The 27,321-nt window shown below is 32.4% G+C and overlaps 1 protein-coding gene across 10 annotated transcripts; it reads right to left on the bottom strand.

Moving 5' to 3' along the window:
• Window positions 1–2,641: 2,641 nt before the first annotated feature.
• Window positions 2,642–25,555, bottom strand: LOC114271209 (protein neprosin). 10 transcript variants are annotated; one of them, XM_082882969.1, is made up of 10 exons: window positions 25,408–25,555; window positions 25,253–25,316; window positions 20,194–20,273; window positions 7,629–7,795; window positions 6,498–6,590; window positions 5,483–5,680; window positions 3,751–3,903; window positions 3,573–3,626; window positions 3,341–3,478; window positions 2,642–3,124 (listed from the first exon to the last, which is right to left on the bottom strand). In XM_082882969.1, the coding sequence occupies exons 4-10, from the start codon at window positions 7,785–7,787 to the stop codon at window positions 2,765–2,767; spliced, it is 1,155 nt and encodes a 384-aa protein (XP_082739095.1). In that variant the 5' UTR covers window positions 7,788–7,795; window positions 20,194–20,273; window positions 25,253–25,316; window positions 25,408–25,555; the 3' UTR covers window positions 2,642–2,764. The 10 variants fall into 10 exon arrangements, 3 of the variants coding, with proteins under 3 accessions (XP_082739095.1, XP_082739096.1, XP_082739097.1); XM_082882970.1 differs by having other exon boundaries at window positions 25,253–25,308; window positions 25,408–25,543; XM_082882971.1 differs by lacking the exons at window positions 25,253–25,316; window positions 25,408–25,555 and adding an exon at window positions 20,364–20,494.
• Window positions 25,556–27,321: the final 1,766 nt, after the last annotated feature.

Raw genomic sequence — 27,321 nt, forward strand, 5'->3', positions numbered from 1 at the left:
ATAGAGCTTCCTCCTTTTCAAGAGAGACAAAGTTGCTAGATAAATTGGGGGAGAGGAGGGTGTTGGATTTTGATAGTGAGATCAATTGAATAATTTTTTTCACATTATGTTTCATTCAATGGAAAGCCTATTGTTAATTGTCGATTTTATGATTGATGATAATGAGAAAGGAAGGAAGTTGAGTATGATAACAATTGGTGACCAAATGATAGCCTATAGTTTGAAGACAAAACAGCCTCGTTACATTCTTTTTCTTTTCTTTCTTTCTTTTTTTTTTATTTTTATTTTTTTTAGTTCATTATTTCAATTTTTTTTTCCTCTCTAGGCCATTTCTTCTTAAGTATGGCCTTGATAAATAGGTTAGATTAGATCAACTATTTAACACTTAAGTATTGGCTTTATTGCAATGGAAGGACTGGGTTTATTTTAGTCATGGGAATGACACAGTTTTTTAAATCATATTTGTAGATAGCAGAATTTTGATTGCACTCTTTAATTTGTCATATTTGGATGGAAAGTCCTGTTATATGTATGCAGAACAAGTTGTTGGACCAACGAAGGTTGGCCTGAGTTGAAGGAGCTCTGGTTCGAGTCCTTGTCAATGAAGAAAACCTTCTTGGGAGAGGTCCCTGCCTTGGCGCCGAACCGTACCTCAAAGGATTAGTCCTAGGTGAAGCCTGGTGATACCTTGGGAAACCAAAACAAATAAGTCGTTGGAATCCTCATTGTCAATCGTGGTCTATTTTTGTTCTGCTTTGTATATTTATATTCATTTGTTTGTATGGACTTTTCTATGCTTGATATTTTGTTATTCAATCATATAGCCTGATTACCCTGTCTGGAGCCAAAACAACAGAAGCATCCAATGTCATGAGCTGAGATTTTATCCTGCATGCAAGCCAACCAAGAAAGGTACTCCATAGGAGTGAAAGAACCTTCTTTGTTTTCATCTGTCCTATACATTCTTCAATTTTCAAATTTTCATTTGCAACTTATTTTCATTTTTGTTCTAATTTTTTTCCCCTATTAGTTCTAACAAAGACTAAGCAAAGGAATGAATTAAGGAGCTACGGAGCTAATTACTACGGTTGCCTAAATCCTTGATTTCTATTTCCAGGTATGCCCTTCAATCTAACAATTACATACTTATTCCCAAATTTTCTTTCTTCATTCACCCAAATTTTCATTATAGGGCCTCATGTCATTTCCTTCTCTCTTCCTTATATATCTCGTGACATCTGTTCATATATATATATATATATATATATATATTATTCATGGTTATTTTCAAGTGTATGGATTTTGTTCATTTTTGTTTTTTAATCATTCTATTGGGTACATTTTTTTGGAAGTTAAAATAAATTATTGGTAGACTATTTGGCATTGAAAAGATTCAGACTCCTAAAAAAGTTGTTCTAATTTAATCATAGTGACATGATAGATTATCTCACAATTTTTCTTTTTGTTACAATTCAACCATTCCCACCTTTGTGTTGATCCTCTCCTTTTTGAGACTCCTTTTTGTGCTATTTCCCAATTTACAGAATGTATAAAATGAACACTAGAAGATGGTAAATATTGGCCCTGGGGTAGGAAATTTGCATATGGCATGTAGAGGATTATGGTTGAAAAATTCATATCTATTCATGAAGAACTATATTTTCCCCTGTATTCTTTTCTTATTTTTTAATGTTATTTTTGATATGTCAATAAAAGGAATAATATAATTTTGTCCAAAATTTTGTTGTTGTAATGAAAAATTTTGTTATTCTTATTTGTGTGTTGCTGCACAAATACATATATATATTGTAATTATTTTATAATTATCCCACTTAATTATAATTTTCACAATTATTAATTGCTCTAATTTTAAATTCCCACGTGATGGAAAGCTCAAACCACAGTCAAAGCCCCGCAAAAAATAATTCAACTAGTTACCAAACAATAGAAAAAAGATGTTGATGTTTAATTATTAATTGGACAAATCTATATTGGAGTTAATAAATTATTTATTGAAAATGATATGATAGATAAATTTGATTATAAAAAGCCTACTTAGTAATTTTTTTGTTAAAAATCTTAGAAAAGTAATTTTTAAGTGATATTTTGTTGTACTTAGATTAATTTGGATTGATTTATGGCTTTATTTTTTGTTTGGTATTTTTTTTCCTCCTTGTTGTACATTGAGTCTTGCTAAGCCATGAAACAACAAAATGAAATTATTTTATTTTATTTTTATCTTTTTGAGTTCTTATAATGATTTGCCAAGATCTTAATCTATGCAAGCAAATTTTTGTAATCATATTCAACAATCTCTGTGTGGGTACTAATAAATAAATAATTGTGGGTAATTCCTATTATATTGACAAACTCACCCTCTCTCTCTCTCTCTATATATATATATATATATATATTATAGTATAACTATGTATAAAGCCCCAACTTGAGAGTTGGCTTAGCACCCCTAAATGTTCAAAACAGGTCCTGTATGAATAACCCAATTTTTATTATTATTATTATTATTATTATTATTATTATTATTATTATTATTGATGACATTGCAATCAAGAAGATTAAAATTTGCAAAGCTAAAAGGATTGGATTGTGCATCACCCCAACCATAAACAATAGCACTTGAGCCTTAATAAAAGTTTTGCAAAACACATGCAATTATATATATATAGAAGGACAAGGGGTGGTCAGCTTTACATTATTAATCCATGCCAAAATGAAGTTTTAAAAGTACCAAATTTGTGTTCTTCTTCTAGGAACCTGCAGGGCCCCCATATACTACCAGATGCCCAAAGTAAGCCCCCTTGTTGTCTTCATCTTTCACATCATATAGTTTTCTACTGTTTGTAAACTCGTATGTATGAGGATTTATATCCCCTCCACTTGGACTCTTAAGTGCAATACTCCTGAAGTATGCATCATATCGGGTGCTCCCAATTAGAAATTGACCTCCCCCCATTGCGGGTTTAGGGATGCCCGGTGGGCTAAATACCTCTCCTCCCCATTCAGCATGTGAAGCTAAGTTTGCTAATCCGCCGCCAAGTATGCTCTTCGGCCAAAATCCAACATTGGTATTCGCAACTCCAAGCCACCAGTTTCCATTAACTAGGTCCTATATATTTTTACATGGATATCAAAATTAAATAATTGAACAGAAGAACGCAAATTCTATTTCTTTACCACTAATTACTTAATTATGATTTTTGTTTCATAATTATTGGTGTAATAATTATTTGACACAATAGTAGCATGACTTGGGAACTTGTGATTTGCCAATACAGTGGTCTAGGTGTGGACTTCATGTATATTAAGAGTTTTCAAATTTTACCTGCAAGATGTAGATTTCCAACTCAATTGGTGTCTCTCCAGGTATAGAGACCTCTTCAATTACTGAACCAAGAGGTATATCTGTGTCCACAATCACAAATCCAGGACAATTTGTATTGAAACAATGAGATTGACCTGCCTGTTTGGTAGACAAACATATAAGAATATATTGTAAGAGCTACTAAGAAATATGGTCAATTAAGTAATATGCACTCAAAAGCAATGATACTTACATTCGTATATATGAATAGTCGACTACTTGAGTCACCAAACAGAGTTGGATCCACCTAAGACAAACCAAAAACATAATAAAAACAAATGCTTTTGTCTATGTGAAGCTAGTTTTTACTTCTGAAAATTGTTTGTAAAAGAAGTAAGAAGTTAAATTTACAAGCAAGAAGATCAACTTACCCTCCACCCGACTTGTAAGCTATCAGGCCCATTTTGAATCATCATTCGCCCTGCACTATATTGTTTACCCCTGACACCTGGTTGGTGTACACTAAGCACCGCTGACGCTCCACTGTATTTGTTTGGACCATCTATTGTCTCAACTATGGCATACTGGGTAATAAAAGTCCAAAACATATGTGTTACTTTTATATTTTCCCTTTAACCTTTTCCACTCTCAAAATCTGTACATATCCATATTGTTGGGAGAAAACCAAAGGCCAATTCGAAATACCCAAATCTAGCACAAAATAGTAAAAGTAATTTTTCTCCCTCTTTGTGTGAATCTATTAGGAAACAATTTGAATAGAGCACAATATATATATAATCTGAAAATAAAAAAATCTTAAAATCACACAACAAGGCAAGAGCAATTTTCTGATCAAAAAAAAAAAAGAAAAAAAAAAGCAAGAGCAATTTTTACGTGGAAAACCTTCCCACTGTGAGAAAGAAAAAACTGCGGAACTGTAGTCCACCAAATATCTCCACTATCAAAGAATAATGCGTGTACAAGAGTTCTCTCTAGTTAGAACTAGTGGCAAACAATGAAGAACTACAAATAAGTTTTCCTGGCAACCAAAGAACTAGTTACAAAGTTTAGGAAAGATCTCCAAAAATAGGGTACTGTTCACAAGCTAGAAAACCAAATTCAGAGTGCTCCAAATCTGATCTCCACCGTTCAGATCTACCAAATTTCAGCTCAATCGGACCATGAATGCTTGTCGATCGAACTAGTTGATCAAAGCTGGATAGAGTTTATCAAAAAACTGCTTGGCTCCCTTTTTCCTCTTTGTTTGGTGGTTGCACTCTACTCTCTCTCTCTCTAGGGTAGTAGAGAGGGTTTTTGTCTCATCACACACATGGACCAAAAACCAAACAAAAAACATTATCTGTTTGGTTTAATTTTAGGATTATAATTTCAGTATAGAGTTTTGAGTTTTTGAATCGTGATTTGAAAATAGAAAATTTGTTTTAGTTATGAGTTTTGAAAATAGTTTCGAAATGATTTGTAATTTTTTTCTTTTAGATTGATTGATGTATAGAATGTGAGAGGAGAGATGAGAGAGAAAAAATGATTGATTGATTAATAATAAAAATAAAAATAAAAAGGATTTTTGAAAGTAATTTTGAGTTTTATTTTAAAAATATGTTTGGTTAACAAGTTGTATTCAAATCATGGTTGAGTTTTGAAAAATAAACCAAACGCTACCATAATCTCTCCATGTAGGCTTGAGACTCACATGGGCTTTACTGACTATTTAGGCCATCATCCACATACGAGGGAAACCCAACCCAACACAAGTATATATATGCATGCGCTTACTTTTTTTTGTTGATTTTTTCCCCCTCTTTTCATTCAAATAACGCATTGTGCCCTAACTGTAAGATTTAATGTTTAGTGTTTTTGGTTGTGGAGATTCAAGCCATGTAAACAATCACATCTACAAGTAAAATTATTATCAAAAGTTTGCCTAAAACTTTCAACAAGATGAGGCTAAACATTGCTTCAAAAAATGAGGACTAAAATCAATTTATAGGATCAAAAAATTGGCTAGAGTGTTCTGTGTGTGTGTTGACAGCTCATTCAAGAAGGTGATTCATAGAAACAAATAAAACCAAACATAGAAAACAAGCAATAGTGCAAAATTAGTATTGTGAAGCTATATAATCTTGATTGACTAGGATAACTTACATCAGCACCACCAATGCCATCTGCAGGAGTCATTATTTTTGAAGCAAGTTTCTCTCTAATGAGATCTTCTTTAGTAGTTCTTCTAATTGGAACTGTTCCAACCGGGCAACCTCCACCCTTTAGTCCTACATGTAGAGGTTTGCTATCTTCTGAGGAATCTTGATGTCTTGATCCATTGGGTGATGAAGTGGGCTTCATCTGCAATTCAACTCAATTCGAAAAAGGTAAAGGAGACTTGCACATAAATTGATCACATAATGGATTACAAAAAATTCAAAAGAGTTGGCTTCTATTGTTGGGTTCGTGCATGTCTTGTTTTCTATGAGCCTCATAAAGTTATTAGTGTCGGCTGTGTGTATCAAAGTTGGTAAGATCCATACTGTATTTTGGGTTAGGTTGTGAAATAAAGAGTTAACTAGTAATTCAATGTGTAGGGTTTTATTAATTGTATGGGACTAACATTTCTATGGTTTGCCTATAAATATGAATCTTCTCTATAATCTCCTCTCTTTATTGATGCTTGTCCCAAAATTATATTTTATCTATTGGATTTGATCAATACAATTATTCCCTTTGCCAATAAAAAGAAGTATTGTAGAGGTGTGAGATTGAGAGGTTTTGTAAAGATGTAGGGGACATGAAAAGATTCTAGAGACAACGATAATGAGTAAGTAAGCATGTGTAGCTTCTAGAATCAGTTAATATTAAGTAGGGAAATGGGCAGAGTTTCAAGACTTCGGTATTGGTGTCAGATTTTAAAGGTTTTTGGTTTCATTGTTGTACTCGCTATGATTCATAGTATATTTCTCTTTTGTATGCAAATCTTTGTGATTTTTCCTCTTTAGTGTGTGCATATGGATGTGCTTCCATTTGAATTTAGGATGTGCAATAATCCCATCACCTATTGTGCGAACTATAGTGTTCTGTGATTTATTTTGTGCTCATAGAGTGTTGAATAAATAATTAAATAGCCTTCAATTATGTGTTGGAGATAAGATGATGTACGGAGACAAACCTGAAAATGAAAAGTGTGGTTCTTCAGTAAAGGATGATCAAATGCAGGCTGTTTGTAGAAATCCACGCAATCATATATATCTCCATAATTATTCTGTAAATGTTACAATCTTTCTGTTAATTTTTATATACAATTGTTCAATTCATGAAAGGTTGTTCAAAATTTTGTGCAAAAATAATAATACCATATTCTGTATTCTCAAGTTCAGAACATCAAATTAGATGTTGCAATTCAAGACATCCATGATATTAGGCCTAAGATGCTTATTAATCTCTGCCATTTGATTTTCATAGAAAATTTAACTAGATAGTATTGGAATTGAATGTCCTCGAAACTAGTCCCAGGACATCCTAGGAAACCGGCTCAACTTAAATTTTTATTTATTATATTTGAGACAATAGTTTGTTGATGTCAACAACTTTATGTTCCGATTTAAAATTGAAGAGATAGATTTTTTTAACCCAATAAATAACTTTTGATTTAAAAAATTAGTTTAATATTTTATTGTTAATTTGATATAAATTTAATTCATTCCACATTGGAGACAAAAGGATCCCATGCCGTACATTGAGATTGTGTTTGTTTGGGATTGTCCCTATATATCCTCTATATGGTGATTATTAAGGTCCATAAGAGGTAGATACAAAATAAGACATTAGGTATGGGATATGACTGATTATTGACCTCTATAAGGTGATGAGATACAGATGAGAGATTAAGAAGGGTCTGCATTAGTAAAAACACCAAAATATTCTCCCATTATGGTGATTACACTATGTATGTATGTCTAGTGTGATTCCAGACAAACATGGGATATGATAAGATTTTACCAATTTCCCAATCCAGGAACATTTCAAACTGGGATACAATTTGCAATTGATAATATCAACATCAATTATGGCAAGTCTATTAATCAAATATAATTTATTCCCATGAAACAAACATAGCAAAATTGAATTAAGACTGTGTTTGGATTTTAAATTTATATATGAGCTTGAAAAGGGAAATAGAAAACATGAGTGAAAAGTGAATCAAATGTAATTATACTTTACCTAACTATTCCATTTCTCTATCTAAATTAGTGATCCAAACGCAGTCTAAATGTTTCTAATAATAGTTGAGAATAAATACTTGTATAGTCTTGACTGCTGGCTTGTTGAGATGCTTAAGTTGCTCCTCCAACTCCAAATCTTCCTCTTTAGTTAAACTCCTCCAGTCTCCTTCAATTCCATTGTGTCCCACAAGGTGAGAGCATACACACAGAAATAACACAATAGCATGTAAGTCCATGGGATGATCTGGAAAATAATAAAAAAACAAGGTAGTTAGTGATAAAATATCACAACAATCATGCTATAATTATTTAAGGCAATTAATGAAATTACAGTCGTACTATATCTATACACATAAGGTTCACATATTTTATTTTTGAACAAAATATATTCATAGTCCTTAAAGTGTGCATTTATTGTCATTTTGGTTCTTCAAGTTTTAATTTTGTCAATTGCATCATTCAAATTTCAATTTGAGTCAATTTGTTCCAATTCTAAGTGTATTGTCTAAATAGCTAACAAAATGGTAATAAAATACACACATGTTCTTTTAAATTTGTGTTTCTTGTTACTCGTATCACTTTGGTCCTGGAAGTTTTTAATTTTGTCAATTTGGTCATGAACATTAATGAAGAAAATAAAACATAACCATACAATATTAAAGGACGAAATCAATAAAATTGATACTTGAGAGACCAATATGACACAAAATATACATTTTTAGGACCATAGTAAAATTTATGATTATTTTTTCTTAACGATTTAAACATCCGTTTTGAAATTATATTAATCTGACTCAAATTGACAATTTTGAAGCAAAATGACAAAATTATTTATTTTTTGATCTACTAGAATCAGTTATTAGTTTTTAGATTAGCACATTTGGAAGTTAGCCTTCCCACCTTTTGTAAATTCAACTCTCCCTAAGAAGAGTTGAATAACCTCCCCCAGGTAAGAAAGTTATGGTGGTTAATTAGGTAAGGCCTAGTTGATTGACAAAATTAAAAATTAAGGGACCAAAATGACAATGAATCTATATTTTTATTTTACAGACTAAATTGTAGTTTATCCTTTATTTTTATTTTTTATGTAATGTGAAAAAAAACAAACGACACCCATGTTTGGCATTAAATTAGAATCGTATTGAAATCATGAAACTTTGAACAATGAATATCCTTGTACCTGAGACATACACTAGCCCTATTATCATTGCAATTGAAGTATTAGTGTGTATACACTTGCTATTAGGACGCACATTTCGTAAAATTAAATTAGGATGTTTAATCTAATAGTTGTACAGACGTCACTGGTTCAATTTTAATAGAGAAGTTGGGCTTGATAGATTAGTTGTAAATATCTCTCTTATATATCGACCCAAAAAAAAAAAATTATAATTATAATAATTAAATTTATTTCCAATGAAGTAATTTATTTATGAATTAACGAATTAAAATCTCTTGCATTACTCCAATTTAATTTTAGTTGAAAACTGAAAATATCAATTTGACTGGATTGATGGCTAACCATTGGGTTTTTTATCGAGAAAAATTATACCAATGAGGTGATAAATTTATAATATAGGAAAATTCATTTTAAATTAGATAGTCTTATCAAAGTAAATTATTATTTTAAAATGTCATTATCATATTATTTTAATTAAATTATTTATGTAAAATTTGTTTTTGTAAATCAATTTCTTAAATTTGTTTTAATAAAAGTGCGAGAGAACATTATTATTTATTTATTTTTTATAACTTGGTAACCACCAATCTCACCGTTTACTAACAGATAGTCCAATTAAAGTATGGACTGACCCAAAAAATTGTTTGGGGCAAGAAGATTTTGAACTTAAGAGCATAGAGAGAGCACATCCCCATTTCCCCGACCTTGACCACCAAACCAACTCCTTAGGTAGTGTTTCATTCATTGGAATGATTAAAGTGGAATGAAATTATCATTCCATCAAAATATTCATTTATATGTTTGATTAAATTAAAAAATAATAATAACAAGCGCATATAAATAGAATTACCTTTTACAATTTTAAATAAATAGTCATTCCATATGAAAGTCTATGGAATTACAATTCATTTTAATGAACCAAAAATAGAGCATAATGGTTAGCAATATTCTATTATGAAGAAAGTAAAAAAGATAACTCAAACTGCTAAACCAAAGTAAACCAAAGTAAACTAAATGACAATGAAAATGGACAGACAAATTAAACAGGAAATATTGAGTAAATTTACAAACCCACGTACAAAAATCAAGGCATAATTTGTTTAAAGTAATGATTGCCATATAGAAAAAAATGCAAGTGGGAATAATGTATATTATTTGTAAGTAATTGAAGGAAAATGCAATAAATTTTTATTTTTAATTTTATGTTTTTAATTTTAATTTTTTGAGTTTAGTCAAAATGGATTGAAATATACTAATTTTACACCTATTAAGCATGAATTAACACTGTTTTCTGTTAACAAAATATACTTATAGGGAGAGATGTTGTGAAATGCAGCTTTGCTTGATTGAATGACAAACATTTATTTAATTTTTCACTCTCAAATTTGGAATTCAGACTAAAACATCTTTACATTTGAAGGAAGTTATAGAAATTTCTATTAAAAAATAACAAATTATTAACTAGGAAAAAATTATAATGCCATTAATCATAAACAAATACCTGAAAGACAATAGACTTCTGTCACAAGAATGATTTTGAGACCTCAATACACATGGGAATGGGAATGGGAATGGGAATGGGAATGGGAATGTGTGTGGTTCGAATATATATACTAGTAAAAGAAGCGAATGTCTAGCAATGCTCATTATTATTATGGTTAATGCTAATAAATGTCTCTGGGGTATTTGATAAGATGTGGTTAAGAAAAATGCTAATAAATGTTTAGCAGTGTCCATTATTATTATAGTCATTTGTTTGGTAAAAACTTTGATATTTCTAACATTACAATAGGTTAAATAGGGAATTCGGGTGCCTATTGTGCATCTAGCATGCGGGCACTATTGTGCACGCTTTGAGGCTCACTCCGAATCTTATATTGATAATTCGAACTATTTATTTTCTAGCGTATACCATGAAAAATATATCTATAAATAATTAAGTTGATCTGACAACAGTAACTCTTTCATCAAAACACATTTGTATCGATAAAAATGAATAGTAAATGTTATTTTAAATATAATATTGATTATAAATATGTTTCGATTAAAGAGTTATCGTTATTCAATTAACTTATTTTTATAAATATATTGTACACGATATACTATAAAAAATAAATACTTTCAATCATTAAAATAAGAATCAGAGTGAGCCTCACTATGAGCACAAACAGTGCCAGTAATGCTTGACATATACAATAGGCACCCTAATTTTTATTTTTTTCTTTATCAGGACAATAGGCACCCTAATTCTATTAAATAGGATAATATTAATTTTTCTTGATTTTAGTAACGGTCTAATGTTAAATTATTATTGCGTATTTAATATTACATTAAATTTTCTTGAATTCAATAATTTTCTATTTTTATTAATTAAGGGTAAATTACACTCCGTAGTCATGTGCTTATTATATTATTATTTTTATTAAAGATTTATACAGTAGAGTAATAAAAGGAAGATATTGACAATTGACTAAAAGTGCAGGAGTTTACTGCCACAATTTCATGTGTAAAGATCAAAGTAAAATTTGATATAAAATACAAGAGTGCAAAGTGTAATTTATTCATTAATTAAATTAGATGCATGTAATAGTTTGGTATTCTTAACCTATTATTTAAAATTGAACAAATTTCAAGAATCATGAAATAAAGTATTATTGGTTGCTGCTAATCACGTGCCCGAGAAGCACTTGGTAATTGTGAAATAATCACAATTTTTTAATAATTTTTTTTTACTAAATAATTCATCTACAATGATTATTGGATTTATAACAAATCAAAATTAACACATATGATACTATATCATTGTGAGTACATAAAATTTTATGTGAGTCTTAAACATATTCTTTTACGAAAATAATCTATTCCCAACGGATCCATAATACACCATATCTGATGTTCAAATGCATCCTTTAATCTTCGTATGTTATGCTTGTTGGAAAATAGATCTTGGGATTTGAATATTTGTTTTATAATATTGTTATTGTTTGCAGGCTGCCCAGTGTAACGTTGAAGCAAGTGAAAATGAAAAGAAAATGCAAACCTAATTTGGTGAACTTATCAACTTGTTTTGTTGTTTCATGGAGTGGATTAGGGTGGTTTTAATATGGAATTTCTGAATTCTCTTTTTTTTTTCTTTTTTTTTTTTTTTTTTGAGCAGAATTTCTGAATTATCTTTGAAAGGTTATAGTTGATCAATAATGGATTAATTTTTGTTAACTGTTAGAAAATTTGTTTGATTGAAGTTCTTCATTAGAACATGATTTAATGTAATGCCCAATTTTATTTTATTTTTTTGGGTGAGATATATTGAAACTAGACAAATAAATCATTAGGAATGTATTATAGTAGCTGTAGTGGCATCAAAAGGTTTCATGAAACCATTTTTCTGAAGAAAAAAAAAAAAAAAAAAACCCAAAATTGATCACAATTTTTTTTTGTAAACTGAAATTAATAATACCAGAAAAAAATTGTTCCATAGAAACAATCACAGTTCTATAGAAAAAATTAATAATACCCCTTCACGTGAACCCTCTGTTTGGATACAACTTTCAAAATTAATTCCACACCCGCGTTTGAAAACTCGTCTACCTGATCATCCCCCGGACTTCCGGCCGATTGACCGGAACAGTTGTTTTCTTTTTTTATTTTTTTTTATATTTTAACTTAAAAAAAAAATTCAAAATTTTTTTTAAAATTTTTTATGAGCTTTGAATATAATTTTGGATTGTGTATTTGGTTATGAGTTGTAAGTTTTTGAATCAAATATCATATGTCACATCAAAAATTCAATTCAAAACTCATAACCAAACAAGTTTTCCACATTCAAATCATAATTTTAAAACTCACAAACTCAAAATACAACTCTATTCTCAAATCATAATTTTAAAATTCTACCAAACGCTACCTAAAAGTTTCTTAAACTCGTACAATTTGGCTTAGATTGGACCAGTTTGAGATTTTTATGATTTTTGTGGTTAGCTCTAGCTTAGGCTTTTAAGTTGAGAAAGGGCTTAAAAAAAAGCTTCTTATATGATCTTGCAAACCCTCTTCCGCTTATATTTCTATCATGCCATCATCTTATTAGAACAGTAAATTTGGGGGTAATTACACAAAATGAAATAAAATAAAATTCCAACGTTTAATTCTTATAATAAAATAAATCTTGAACTTTCAATTTTGTTAATTTAAGTTTTAATCTTTTAATTTATTTTTTCAATCTAAACCATTAGTTTACTTAAGTTAAGTAAAATCAACCGAAAAAATATATTTTAGTCTTTAAACTCAATATAGGTATACTTAAAGTGTCTAAAATATATTCTGTAGTTGAATTTAATGATTAAAATATTATTTTTAAATTTGTTTTACTGAACAAAAATAGACAAATAATTTAGTTTGAAAACAAATTAAAAGTATACGATTTAAATTACCGAAATAAAAAATTCAAGACTTATTTTATTATAAGAGTGAAATGTTGGGATTTTTATTTTTTCTTTTTTTATAATTACCCCATAAATTTTTTTCCTTGTTTTTTCAAGAACAAATATTGCTTCCTAGAACTTGATTTTTTCAAAACTATCACTTTTTCTTAATATTTAAATGCTATGAAATTCATATTTCATTATTTTTAGAATGACCAACTAATACATTATTTTTATTAACAAAATAAACAAATATTATAAGTGATTAATTCATTTTTTCATTCTTTGCATGGGCTAAGTAATCATTTTCTAGAGGTGTGCTTCTGTTAAAGTCTCAAGTTCAAAACTTCTTAAGTGTAAATAATTTTTTCGAGTCAATCCATATGGGCTTTATCTCGACTTTAATTGGGACCCCTGCTAGTGGATGGTGAAACTGGTATTCTAAATTAGTTGGTCTAATGAACCGACTATAGAATTATAAATAAATAAATAAATCATTTCATAAAAATTTTGACCTAGGTTCTAAAATGAAATAACATTAAATTTGAGGGGAGTAAAGAAAGAAAGCCTTGGGAGATTTTTCAGCAATATTGGCAGTTTTTTCCGAAGTAGATAATTTCAACTATAAAAGTAAAAGTAAATGAAGATGAAACTCTTGTATCTCCATAAAAAATAAAAATAAAAGTAGAGTGATGCTATTTCTCCCTATTTTGGTCATTATGTTTAAGTTTGTCCTTTTGGGCGAAGTACAAAAACGCTTGGACTTTTGATCGAACAAAATTGAGACTTTGATTTATGGAGCGAGTGTCCAATTAAATATAAATTAAGAAATAAGAGTGAGGATAAGTTCAAAAAATTTGAAGTCAGTGGCAGTGAGGGGTGGAGCAGTGCATGTACAGAGTTGTTAAAAAAAAGGGGACAATTACCTACTTCATTTTCCGGCGAATGTTGCGAGGCCATTTTACTGAGATTCTAGATGGCTTTTCTGGGTTTTGATTATGATGATTTGAAAGTACAATTTCTGAAGCGAAATTGAGAGGCAATTTTGTGGGTTTTCGTGATTTCTCTAAGATTTTCGATGGTTTTCCTAGTTTTGATTTTGTTGTTGATTGGTTCCGATTGGGAGACATGCGATGATCATGATAAAGAGGAAGAGATGTTAAGGAAGGTTTGAAGAGAATGGGCCGAGATCAAGGAGGAGTTTGAAGGAGGCGAGCCAGGTGATGAAGGAGGCGGTAACGGAGCTGGTGAAGGCAAAGGAGAGTGAAAAGAGAGCATATTGGGAAGAGAGAGAAACAGAGAGGGGCTGTGACTGAGTAATTTGAGAGGATAGTAGTTAGGGTTGTGCGTGGTGTAGTTCGAGCTATTTGAGAGTAAATTACAAATTGAATGGCGGATTGACAAATCATGATTTAGGCGATTTTGGGTAGATTTTTAACCAATTATCAAACATTTACATAATATACTACTAAAAGCTAAACTTTTTGCGACGGTCTCAAACGTCACAAAAGGTCCATATATCGTCACAAAAGACTTTTTGCGACGTAGTAGTAACGGGAAATGAGGGGTGGCGGAAGGGGCCGTGACAAAAAGAATTTGCAATGGTTACAAACCGTCGCTTTCTTGTAGCGACGGCTAATTAATTGTTTTTGCGACGGTTTCACCTGACACAGAAAAAGGGAAAAAACTTCACTTTTAGTGACAATGTTGGTTGCCATCGCCAAAACTTTTTTAGCGACGGTCGAAAATGTCTCAAAAAAAGAAGAATTAAATTAATATTGTATTTGCAACAGTTTAAACCGTCACGAAAAGTATTATTGGCGACGGTCTAATACTTCGCAAAAAAGGTGAATTAAATTAATACCATGTTTGCGACAATTTAAATTGCCGCTAAAGATTTGAACTAATATGTATATGCAACAGGTTAACCCGTCGCTAATAAAATGTAAGGAAATAATGATTACATTAGCAACGGTGATTATTGTCACAATAAAATTATTTTCATAAAATCAATATATATTTTATTAATTTATTCCCTGTACATGTAACAACCCCCACTTTGTCTTAGACATGCTCACGTGCATTTGCATGAGCTTCGTCTTGCTTAAACTTGCATTTTTCGGACCTTGATTTGTTTTGTCAGAGTGTTACTTGCATGCTTTGTTTCTTGCTTGGTGTGTGTTAAGCCGAGGTCATCTTAAGCCTAGGTCACGCCTTCGAACCTCTTACACCTAGGACCATCTTGAAACTACTTTGGTTGACCTCCACCTTCACCCTGGCATATTAGCCGAGATGTATATCATCTAGGCCGAGATGTTATCATCTAGACATCCTAGATCTTTGACCCTTACACCTAGTGATCTTGTTCCTGGACTGGTATGACCTAGACAGAGGTGTGGCACAGCTGGGCCGTTACTTGCCGAGATCATTGAGACGTTACTTGCCGAAGCTTATGTCTCGATCTGAGGTCATTGCCTTGTTAGAGTACCCATGTCACATTACTTGTTGTATACACTTTCTCATGCTCTTGTCTTGTCAGTCAGCCACCTTTTTGAGAAGAGCCAACCAGCCGTTGCCACGTGTCCTAGCAGAGAGTTAAGTCAGTCGGCAGTAAAGAAAACATATCATTTGTTATATCTTTGTCCTAGGAAAAGAGAGAAGCTCTAGGAAGAGAGGAAGAAGAGTTCTTAGAGTGAGAATAGATTTCCAAGCTTGATCTTCACACCTTGAGCCGTTAGATCCGTGTTTTGAGGTTAGAATCTTGATATACTCTTGTTGTTCTCCATGTTCATCTAATCACATTGCATGATCTAGCATTTTCATGAGCCATGCATTGATTTAAAGCTTGTTTTAGAAAGAGAAAATTATGTTCTTGTGTTCTTGAAATAAAACCATGTTTAGATCCGAAAGTTTGTATCAAGATTCATGTTTTTGTGTTTATTTTCATAAGATCTTCAAGTATGAGTGCCTAGGTTCATGTCTTCGAACTCATCTCATGAAATCTCAAATTTTGAATAAATAAGTTATGATTTTTAGCATTCATGTTCTTCATGTACATGTTCTTCAAAAAGAAACCCAGAATTTCCAGACTCCATTTGCCTGAATGTGGTCATCGGGACCACACCACGGCCAAGAGGTGTGGGACCTCGGCCAAGACCTGGTTGGTACCCAGCATGTTTTCCCAAGATGAGAAACAGTGTTTTAACTCCCAGCACATGTCTTACTTTGTCTTGACTTAGTTTTGAAAGAAATGCCCAGATCATTTACACTCATGAAAAGCTTGTTTTAAGAATGTATTTCATACCCATCTTTGAGCATCTCTTCTTGTCTTCTTGAAGTGCATTCAGTGGACTTTGCCATGTATTTGTAGGTCTTAGATTCTTGCCTTAATCCCTACACCCGAAGAGCTATGTGAGTGGTATTTTTAATAAAGCTATGTTATAAAGTTTGATAAAGCTTTGCTTTGTTTTGAGAAAATATTTGACCAAGCATGAATGATTATCCCTAGTTTTTGTATCAAGTATTATCTTGTGTTGATGACATTCTTGGAAAGTCCTTAGTACTACGGGACTATAATGCAACTAGCACGTTTGTCTTGGAAAGTCTTTAGTGCTAAGGGACTATAATGCAACTAGCGCGTTTGTTTGAGATATCTCCTTTGTCTTGCAACCGACGGTTTACCGCACGGGTTTGTCCGGAATGTCTTCCCTTGTATTATATTGATGTTAGTAAGCATCCCTTAAAATTTTGAAAGATTTGACAGATGAACTTGGTTCATTCCTTGGATTTGTGCAAGATATGCTATGTATTGTTTGATAAAGATCTCGGACATCATTCATTTAAACCTTTATTACTAATATCATTCACTGAGTATCCAAGCTCACCCTCTCCATATATATATATGTAGGTGACGAGCAAGAAAGCGGTGACACCTAGATGATTATTTGCAAGATGTTTTGGTTTATGTTTTTGGCTAGCATCTTGAAGGCGGTGACGCCTAGATGATTATTTGCAAGATGTTTTGGTTTATATTTTTGGCTAGCATATTGAAAATTATGCTTCTTAGCTTTTGATCAGGATGTTTATGTTTCACGTCTTTTGTATATGTCGGCTTGAGAAGCCTTTTGATCAAGATGTAACACGTACCTTGTTTTATTATTATTCAAGTTGTAAACCATGTTGGTATGTATGTCATTTCATTTGACCTATGCACAGCTCTTATGGACCACTTAGATTTAAATTTATTGCTTCCACACATGTAAGCCCCATATGTATACTCTGATTGTGTGTGAATCTTTATAAGTTGGCCTTTGGTAATCTCAGATTACTGGCCATCACAACACCATTCTACTAGGGGCGGAATGGGATCGTGACAGTACAAGTTATTAATATTTTCTAAAATAAAATATATCGACATCCACATCCACATCCACATTCACAAAATCATACGTATGTATATCTATATACCTTATTTTATTATTATTCAAGTTGTAAACCATGTTGGTATGTATGTCATTTCATTTGACCTATGCACAGCTCTTATGGACCACTTAGATTTAAATTTATTGCTTCCGCACATGTAAGCCCCATATGTATACTCTGATTGTGTGTGAATCTTTATAAGTTGGCCTTTGGTAATCTCGGATTACTGGCCATCACAACACCATTCTACTAGGGGCGGAATGGGGCCGTGACAGTACAAGTTACTAATATTTTCTAAAATAAAATATATCGACATCCACATCCACATCCACATTCACAAAATCATACGTATGTATATCTATATACCTTGTACAATTGTCAACCAAATATTCTTTACAAAAATATATGAAACATCTTCCAACAATACTAACAATTTTTTATATTCAAGAACTTAATTTTTTGTATCTAAAGCAAAACAAAAGTATCGACAATACAAATAAAAAAAAAAACTTATATATCATAGTTTGTTTTAATATCAACAATAAGCTTCAATATTGATACGCGAAAATATCATCATCTACTCAAAAGAAGTTGCATCTGCCAAAAAAAAAAAATACAAAAAAAAATATCATTTACAATATAATTAATTTTAAGCTTACAGAAAATGTAAAAATTTGATATTTATTTCAAAAAATAAATAAATACAAAAAAGATTGTAAGTTACAATATCAACATGCAAAAATATCATCTCGTACTCAAAAGGGTTGTATCTGCAAAAAAAAATAAAAATAAATAAATAAATAATTAATTAATTTTAAGCTTACAAAAAATGCAAAACATTGGATATTTATTTCAATAAATAAATAAATACATAAATAAGAGTGTAAGTTCCAATATCGATATGTGAAAATATCATCATGTACTTAAAAGGGTTGCATCTGCAAAAAGAAAACCAAAAAAAAATCATTTACAATATAATTAATTACATCAGAGAAGAGAGATGTGAATAATTTAGAGATTGACCTGCCTACTAATTTCCTTCACCAATTTAGAAGCCTTCTTGATCGAGAAATGGACAGAATCCAACTCATTAACAATTCTACTCATTTGTTCAGTCTAAACATAAAAGAAGTATGATGCTTCAATTCTCACACCTAAATTTTAGAAGCTGTCAACTTTCTTTCTCAAATTAGTCTAACAATGTAACTGTGCCTTCAGAGCTGCTGCCGTATTGGTTCCAACATTAATTGTGTCATGGACAACCTATTACAAAAAACAAGCTTTTGAAGATTTACAAGTAATTTCGCCACCGCCTCCCCCTCTTTCTCTCTTGGTGGGGCACATTTGGGAGAGTCACTAATTTACATATATTAAACAAAATGTGCATAGTTTGGTGGTGTTGCTTCACATCGGTAACACCAGAAAAATCTTTATCAGGATTCAGGTTCAAGTTATTGGATAGAAAAACCATCATCATTTATTTATTTCTTTTTAATTCCACACCAAATTGCTTCCAAGACCCAAAACCAAATGAGATTGACAGGAAGATGTTGCTAGCACTACCAAACAAATATGTGCCAAACAAATTTAAAAACTGGAGGTACATTAGCAGGTATATGATGTGGCATAGAAAAAAAAATGTAAACTAGAACAATTGTTATCCATGAGCACCTCTAACCACAGACAAGTTCATCGCACAAGTTGAGAAAATTTTAGTCTTCAGATAGGTCAGCTACAATTATTCGCAACATAACTTTCTTTTTTATCATTTTTAATTGTAACTTAGAATATCAAGACAGAGATAACAAATGCATACTTTTAGATACGTGCTAGCTTTCTGGGCATTGCCAAATGTAGGTGTTTCAACAATATGTAGCAAAAGTTAACTAACTCTGGTTAACTTGCCAGCCTATCATCAAAAGTAAAAAAGGAAAGGCAGCTAATTATATCAATAATAAAGAAAGGAGGGGGCTAATCCAAAGCCTTCTCTCACATGTGTCACTGTGAGACACATGGGCGAAGGAGGGCTACCAATGCAATTTTTTGACTGCAGAATAACTGTCTCCCTAAGTAAATAAAAAAGATAAAACTAAATGTCCAATGATTCCTATACCACTCGAAGACAGATAACTGAACCTCACTGAGTTAGCCAAAATTGACACAAGCAAACCAGCAAAAGATCAAATGATTGTTTCTGAAGGAAAGCACCAAGCTGTAGTAGTAGTAACGGCAACAGGTGCCATTAGTGATACAAGAGGGGTTTCAGAAAACCCATCCCATGCCCGTAGAGGGGGAAGAGGGTTGTGGGTAACCAAAAAGCCAACATAAAACTTAAAATCAAATTATGTTAGTAGTGACACAGATTGAAGATAAAGTGGGGGAATGCCATTTGAGATGGCTTTGCCCTTGTGCATTGTAGGTTAACTAATGCATAGGCATAAAAGAGTGACTCGAATCAAATTGAAGGCTCCAAAACAATTACATGTGGGTCAAGCCAAGTTTGGACTTTTTAAGTCTTATAGTTTTACATAGAGTTAGCTGGAGAAGATAGACATACGAAGCAACCAAAGGCAATTGGCATAAGGCTTGTTGAGTTGACTGGAGCAGAATAGATATACTAACCTTTTTTGACCTATCAATGGCTTGATCAGCCTCATCCATCATCCAATTTCCATTATCTATTAACTCTTGATTCGTCATAGCTGCATTTGGTTACTTTTCAAATCAGAAATCTTACAAAAAAGAATACGCATCAGTAAAATGAAATTTACACGAACATAATGTAGGCTTACACTTCCATAACATTCAAGAATTAAAAACCATGCAAAAGAATTTTTAACCATGAAGCAGGTTTTACTAGTTCATAATAATGACAGTTAGGCCCCTCAAGATGATCCATAAAACAGGCCATTCCTAGTTCTAGGTGAACTAATCATAGACCTATCCTTTAGCATTAATTGCAGAGTGCCTACCCAGCTGCACTTGTACTCAAACCCTTGTTCTCACTCTTAGTGCCAAGCTTTTACCATTTTACTAATTTTTTAGAGGGGTTTTGTTGACAAGTGGCACTAGTTAGAATGTATTAAATGAAGCCAACTACCTCCACTTGCATAGAAATCAAAACAAGTAATGAATGTTTGCTTGGCATGAATTTAATTCTTTTGTGATAAGACCAAAATATTCTCTTTCTTTTTTAGTTTAAAAAAAAAAAAAATTATCTATGTACTTTTTAGGTCCATTTTTCGACTATACAATTTTAAAAATTAGAAAAATTTAGTCAAAACTTTTACAAGTGAAGGAAGAATCAATCAACTCATGGGAGATTCTAAGGGCATGTCTCATATTGATTCTTGAGTTGGAGGTAAGCTATAGGATTATGACCAAATTCTGGAGCAGCTCGCAGAAATTGCACTCACCCAGACTAGGATCATACAGTCAATTTGCTTGGCCATTATAGCAAGTTCCACAACTCTTATTCAGCAGCAGCATACTGGTTGCCAACATTTGTAAATTTATCCCCTTAAAAATGAGCCTCATCTTTGGAAGGGAAAGGAGACTCATATGTTTATATTAGGTGAGGTTCAACTGTCCAATGCAGAAAGAAAAATAGCACGCAGCTGAAATGTTCCCAAATGGGAACTCAGAAAAATGGAGAACTTAGTGCAGTTTGAAGTTGCAATTAAGAAAATCCACTACCTTGAATTAAAAGCTGTGGCCTTGGTATGTCATATGTGATATCAGTTATTAGTTGAAGTGTTAGTTCACCCAAAGAAATCAGAGTACTGACCTCTACAAGGGCCACATTCTACATATTCTTGGTGAAAGCTAGAATATGAACCAAAACCTGATTGGCTTGTTTTGGCTCTGTTCATCAGTGCTTCTGTTTTGCTCCCAGTTCAAAGTTTGACTTCAAAAAAAAAAAAAAAAAGGCTGTTTGGCTATGGATTGCAGGGTCAGTTTACTCAAGGTCCCAAACCAAACTGAATATACACGCACACACACATATATCTTACTCAAGTAAAGAAGGTACAATCTATACAGAAGTAGAGCTTCTTCAAAATAAGTGGAACAGAATCCAACCAAGGCCAACAAAAGACTTGAAGAGGACAGCAGCATGTTGTCTTGCATCATTCATCAGAAATAGCCTTTATTCCTGAATTGAATAGGCCTGGATAGGCACTATGCAAGTCTTCTACAATTGGCCCAACTAAGCTGTGTCTAGCTTTAGTAACTATTTTGTTAGTTTTTGCTCCTCAAACAATTGTAAAAGGATAGAATAAGGTCTTTTATTAAAGCTGTTACAGCTGCATGGATAGAAAGAGACAGAAGGGCTAAGAGAATAGTTGATAGTATTAAAGAACACATTTATTGTGCTATAGAATTGTACTCAAGACAAAAGGCTTTATTATTTGCTATGGTATGCAATTATTCAATACAGAATGTGTTGGAAATTGCATGTTTGCTATAGCTATGGAATGCGTGAACGTTGCCGGAGTTGAAGAAGTATCATTATCAAAACACTAACCGCTATTATAACATCTGCAAATTTGAATTGTTTTCAAATCCAGTAGTTTGGTGATAACATTGCATCATTGCTAGTGGAACATATCTCAACTAGATTGACACACTAAATGTTGGCAAGACACCAACAGAAAACAATAAAAAGAAAATAGCACCAGCATTAACAGAACAAAACAGCAACCAACACTCCCACTGCTGCCTCAGTTTTATGATTCAGTTGCCAATTCTCACTTGATAAAGATTGACACGAATATCATTAATTGAGTAATCTTTCAACTTAAAATTGTTCTTAACCCATATGTTATCATCTGTTCCCTCATGTATGTAATTCATTGCAAGTAATTGGTTCTGCAAGAAATTGTCAATAAAATACTAATAAGAAAAAAACTGTTAAATGAACCCAACAAACAAGAAAAAGAGAATTATTTTAGCAAATTTCTCAGGACGAACTGTAATTACAAATATAAATTTGTGAAGATAAGCTGTTAGATATATATATATGATTGTTTTACAATTATCTATCTGTATTATAGATGTATCTCATCTCTTTTTCTATAATTATCTCTGAATGTATCTTTATCTCCTTTTCTATACTTATCTACGTTTCTTCTCAGCCTATAAATACATGCTTCTTGTATTTCATTATTCAATTCAATATATACTTTCTCTTTTCTCTTCTCTTTCTACTTTCATAACATAAGCAAAGTTGTTCATAATTTGAGATGCATTGAAAAGAGAAAAATTACTTAATTTTTCATTAAAAATTAGAAGTTTCAAGAAACTAAAAGATCTATATTGTGAGCTTATGTGGCAGCTTATGTGGCTCATGGAATTTGGGAGCTTATGTGGCTCTAGGTTTAGTTGAAAGATCTATATTCTGATCATGGTAAACCAGGCGCAATCTTGTGATCTGAAGGATTTGGTCCAGAAGTTTATTCCTGAATCAATTGATAGGGAGATTGAGAAGACAACTTCAAGCATCTACCCTCTGCAGAATGTCTTCATTCCCAAAGTCAAGAACTTGAAAGCTCCCAAGTTTGATCTTGGCAAGTTGATGGAGGTCCATGGTGACTACTCTACGGAGGATGTTGGAGTGAGAATGGAAAGGCCTGCTGAGGAGCCTGTTGAGGCAGCAGCTGAGGTAATTGGAGCTTAAATGAAGCTTTATGGGTTTCTTTTGTTTCTTGAATGTTGTTTATGGTTTTTCAAAATAAGGTTCCATCAACATTGCTCATAATATAGTTCAACATGATAGAACCAAGAATATTGAAGTTGACAGACAATTTATTAAGAAAAAGTTGAGCAAGGTTTTGATTTGTATGTCAGTTAGAAGATATATTCACTAAAAGGCTTGGTAGTAAGAATTTTCACCCCATTATTTGCAAGTTGAGCATGATAAGTATTACGTGTTATGTAAACTTGGAAGTGTATTTGTAGTTACCAATTTAGGGCTGGTTTGGGATACCTCAAAAAAGCCAAAAAGTACATAAAAAAGTTAAAAAGTTATCACTATTCACCAAAAATAAAAATAAAAAAAATAATTTTACAAAAAAAAAGTACAACTCACATGTCATGTGAGTTGTACTTTAGCTGCCCACCGTTTGTACAAAAGGAACAGGCAGAGAAGCAAACAAGACGGTGCTGTTCGATCCGTGGGGGCCCATCACGAGTCCCGTTTTGATAATCCGAACCGTTCAATATGTAGAACTGCTCGAGTAATATATGCCTGTAAAAAATCAGGTTGATCGGATGTCGCTAACTACATGATCAAATCCGTTTTGTATAAAAAATGGATGGTGTTAGAGTTAACGGCTGACAAAAAACTACACTGATCAGATAGATATCGATATCCGATTAACGTGATTGTTTACAAGCATATAGTACTCAACGAGTTTTATACATTGAACGGTTCTAATTAGCAAAACGGGACCCGCGGTGGGCCCCCACAGGCCAAACAGCATCGTCCAATTCAATGCCCGAAAAGGAGACAAGCTTCTCCTATACACTACTTTGCCCACCGTACTGCCTACTCTGCCCAAGCTTCTCATATACACTAATTTATACAATTTTTTAATACACATTTTTTCGTAAAAGGTCAAAAAGTTATCCCAAACAACCATCTTTTTTTCCTCAACTTTTTAGTCCAAAAAGTCAAAAAGTGTACTTATTGAGAACACCCTAAACAACCCCTCAATATTAATACAAGAGGATGATGGAGAGAATCCTAATTCACTCTCTCTCTCTCTTCCCATCCCAGTATACAATTTCTCTTTTATTCTCTATTCTTCTTCTTATTGTTCAATCTAACTAAATTTAACAATAATTCAAGGAACCAGAAATTTTGTAATTAAATACTTACTATGTTTTGTTTCCTCTAGAAAATTTAACATTAACCCAGTGAAAAATATTATTGATTGTCATCTTCTCCCAAGTTCTCAATTTTGATATAGACATAAAATTCCTAGTTAGTAAATTCCTATTTTAAAAGCATAAAGTATTTCTTCATTGCATCATCTCAATTCACTAGGCCAAAACTATTTGGCTAAATTCTAATAACTTCCCGCAAAATCACATTTCAAATGAAATTTTTATGTAAGACAAACGGCAAGGAGTTAACATTCAGATGACACGAAAAATATTCAACAGTACCTGGCCTAACTAGAGAACTGGCATTGGAACACCAATTCTATTAGTGTTGAATGATTCAGCATTGGAGTTTCAGGTAGAATATTCGCTGAATTTCCCCCACTCCAAGAGGGGCATGTTTTATTTCATTATTTTTTTGTTATTAAGTCATCAATTTATTTTAACAGTGTTTGTTACATGTTTCAGAGTTTTGATTTTTGTTAAGTATTAAAATGCTTATATTTCAGAAAAACATGTGAAGCTTTAGCTTCCATGAGGCTTTGTCTAATTAAAATGTATACTTGCAGAGATTGGGGTAGGCGCTTTATGAGGTTATATCCACAGTACACTTCATGGGAAAATCCAAAAGATCCAGAACGACCACTTGTTTCCTTCTTTCAATTGAGATCAAAACCTAATTTTTTTAAAATTGGTGTTTGGGGTTAAAATCCAATGAAGAGGGTTTGATTCCAATGAAGGCAAAAGAAGAGAAAAAGAGGAGTGAACAACAGAGGAAAGCAGAGGAGAGATATACCTGGATGCCCGATGGAGAACCCGTGGAAAGTCGCTGCCGCCGCTGCTACAGACAGTCTGTGAGGCTAACTCGAGAGCGAAAGCAAGAGAGAGAGATTGTGAGGGTTGGTGCGAGCGAGTGTGAGAGGAAAGAAAAGGAGAGGAGAGGAGGGTTACCTCTTCCCACGCTGGTGCTGTTGGGGCTGTAATGACTGGGAGCTCTAGTTAGACAGAGAATGGCGACTAGAGAAGACAGACGGTTTTTTTTTTCCCTTTTTTTAGTTGATTTGAGAAGAGCATACTGAAAGGGGATGGAAGATAGGGCAAAGAGGAACGCGCGGGAAGCAAAAATAAAAGTTTTTGCGACGGAAGAATAAATGGCGTCACAAAACAAAACAAACAATTGCAAAAAAAAAAAAAAAAAAAAAAAAAAAAAAGAAGACGATGGGGTAGAAATCGTCACGTAAAATACTATTTTTTGCCATGGTCTTGAAGTTTCCATGGCAAAAAAATTTATTTGACAGCGCCGCCATTTGCTGTCACAAAAACATAGTTTTTGCAATGATTTTTAAACCGTCGCAAAACGTTTCGTGTCCAATACTTCCTTTTCTAGTAGTGGTGCAGTGCAACACTGGACTCTGTCAAATAAATATAGTTGTTTATTAGCATTGGGGAAATTATCCGTAGGTTCTGTTTGAAATATGTGTACACTATTTAATCCAATAACTTTTTGAGTAGATCCAAAAATCCTACATGTTTTACTCTCTCTCTCTTTCTCTCTCTGCTTCTTGTCTCATTCTTTACGTTTTCCTCTCTCTCTATTTTTTGTGTTTTCCTCTCTTTCTCTTTATCATGTTCGACGACTGGTGATCACACCTTCTTTATTCTATTTCTCTTTCTAATATATAGTCACCGGTGACCAACGACTACCATTGATTAGGGTTCACCACCAACCACTGACATCAACTCGTGACTTCATCATCACCGACGACGAAGAAGATGAGATCTACATCAGATTTGAGTAGATCTACATGAGATCCAACTAGATCTAAATAAAAAATGGTTGCTGGAGTACAATATTCTTTCTATATCTATTATTTCCTTTGATTTCTCAAATTTTCTACCTTTTCTCTGTTACATACGTCCATTTTTCTATTTTAATGGAGAAAATTTTCAAATTCTGAATAAGTTGTTTTTAAGTTTTAGTTACAGGCGGCGAAAACAATAAAATTTTACAGTTTTAGCTTTTTTGGTGCTGAAATGAATCATACTTTAAAACTACAAAATTTTGTAATTTCATAACATTCTTTAGAACTGTAAAATTTTACAGTTTCATAACATGTTTTCCAGCTTAATAGAATAATGGTTTGAAACTGTAACATTTTACAGTTTCAAAGCTTACTTTTTAGTTTGATCAATATTACGGATTATTTGTTTAAACCCTACAAAAATTGAAAAAAAATATATACTTTTTCCCATTGTTGTTTGTTGTTGTTATGTTTTTAAACTATAATTTATCCATTTATTCTTTTTTTTCGAACAATATTCTGAATATTCCGATGAGTCTCTGATGATATTCTTGACATTTTTCAGTGACGCTCAAAACAATCCGGTGAACTTCTGATGATGCTCAAAACACTCTGGCGAACTTCCGACGATGCTCAGAACACTCCAGTGAACTTCCGACGATGCTCACAACACTCCGGCAAACTTCCGGTGATGCTCCGGCAAACTTTCCAGTGATGTTGAATATTCCGACGAATCTTCGGTGAGTCTGACGGAAGTCATTGGATGTAGTAGCATTTTTAAAGTTATAAAAATAAAAATAAAAATAAAAAAAGAGTTTTTGGTAACAATTAAAAATATGTAGGACTAATTGGTGTAAGTATTTTGTTTTGGAATTAAATGAATTTTGAACTTTGTGTATGAGATTTACTGATAAGTGCCCCTTATTATTTGGTCATTCGAGATGACAACATCAACCCATATCCATTCAAGCAAACACAAAAGAACACGTATGCTATGAGATCATCAAAACTAATTATGTAAATTACATTATTAGTCCTTCTAGTTTGAGCAAAAATTTCACTT

The sequence above is a fragment of the Camellia sinensis genome, chromosome 8, assembly GCF_055761805.1.
Source record: "Camellia sinensis isolate YWXY chromosome 8, ASM5576180v1, whole genome shotgun sequence".
In the NCBI taxonomy this organism is placed as follows: domain Eukaryota; kingdom Viridiplantae; phylum Streptophyta; class Magnoliopsida; order Ericales; family Theaceae; genus Camellia; species Camellia sinensis.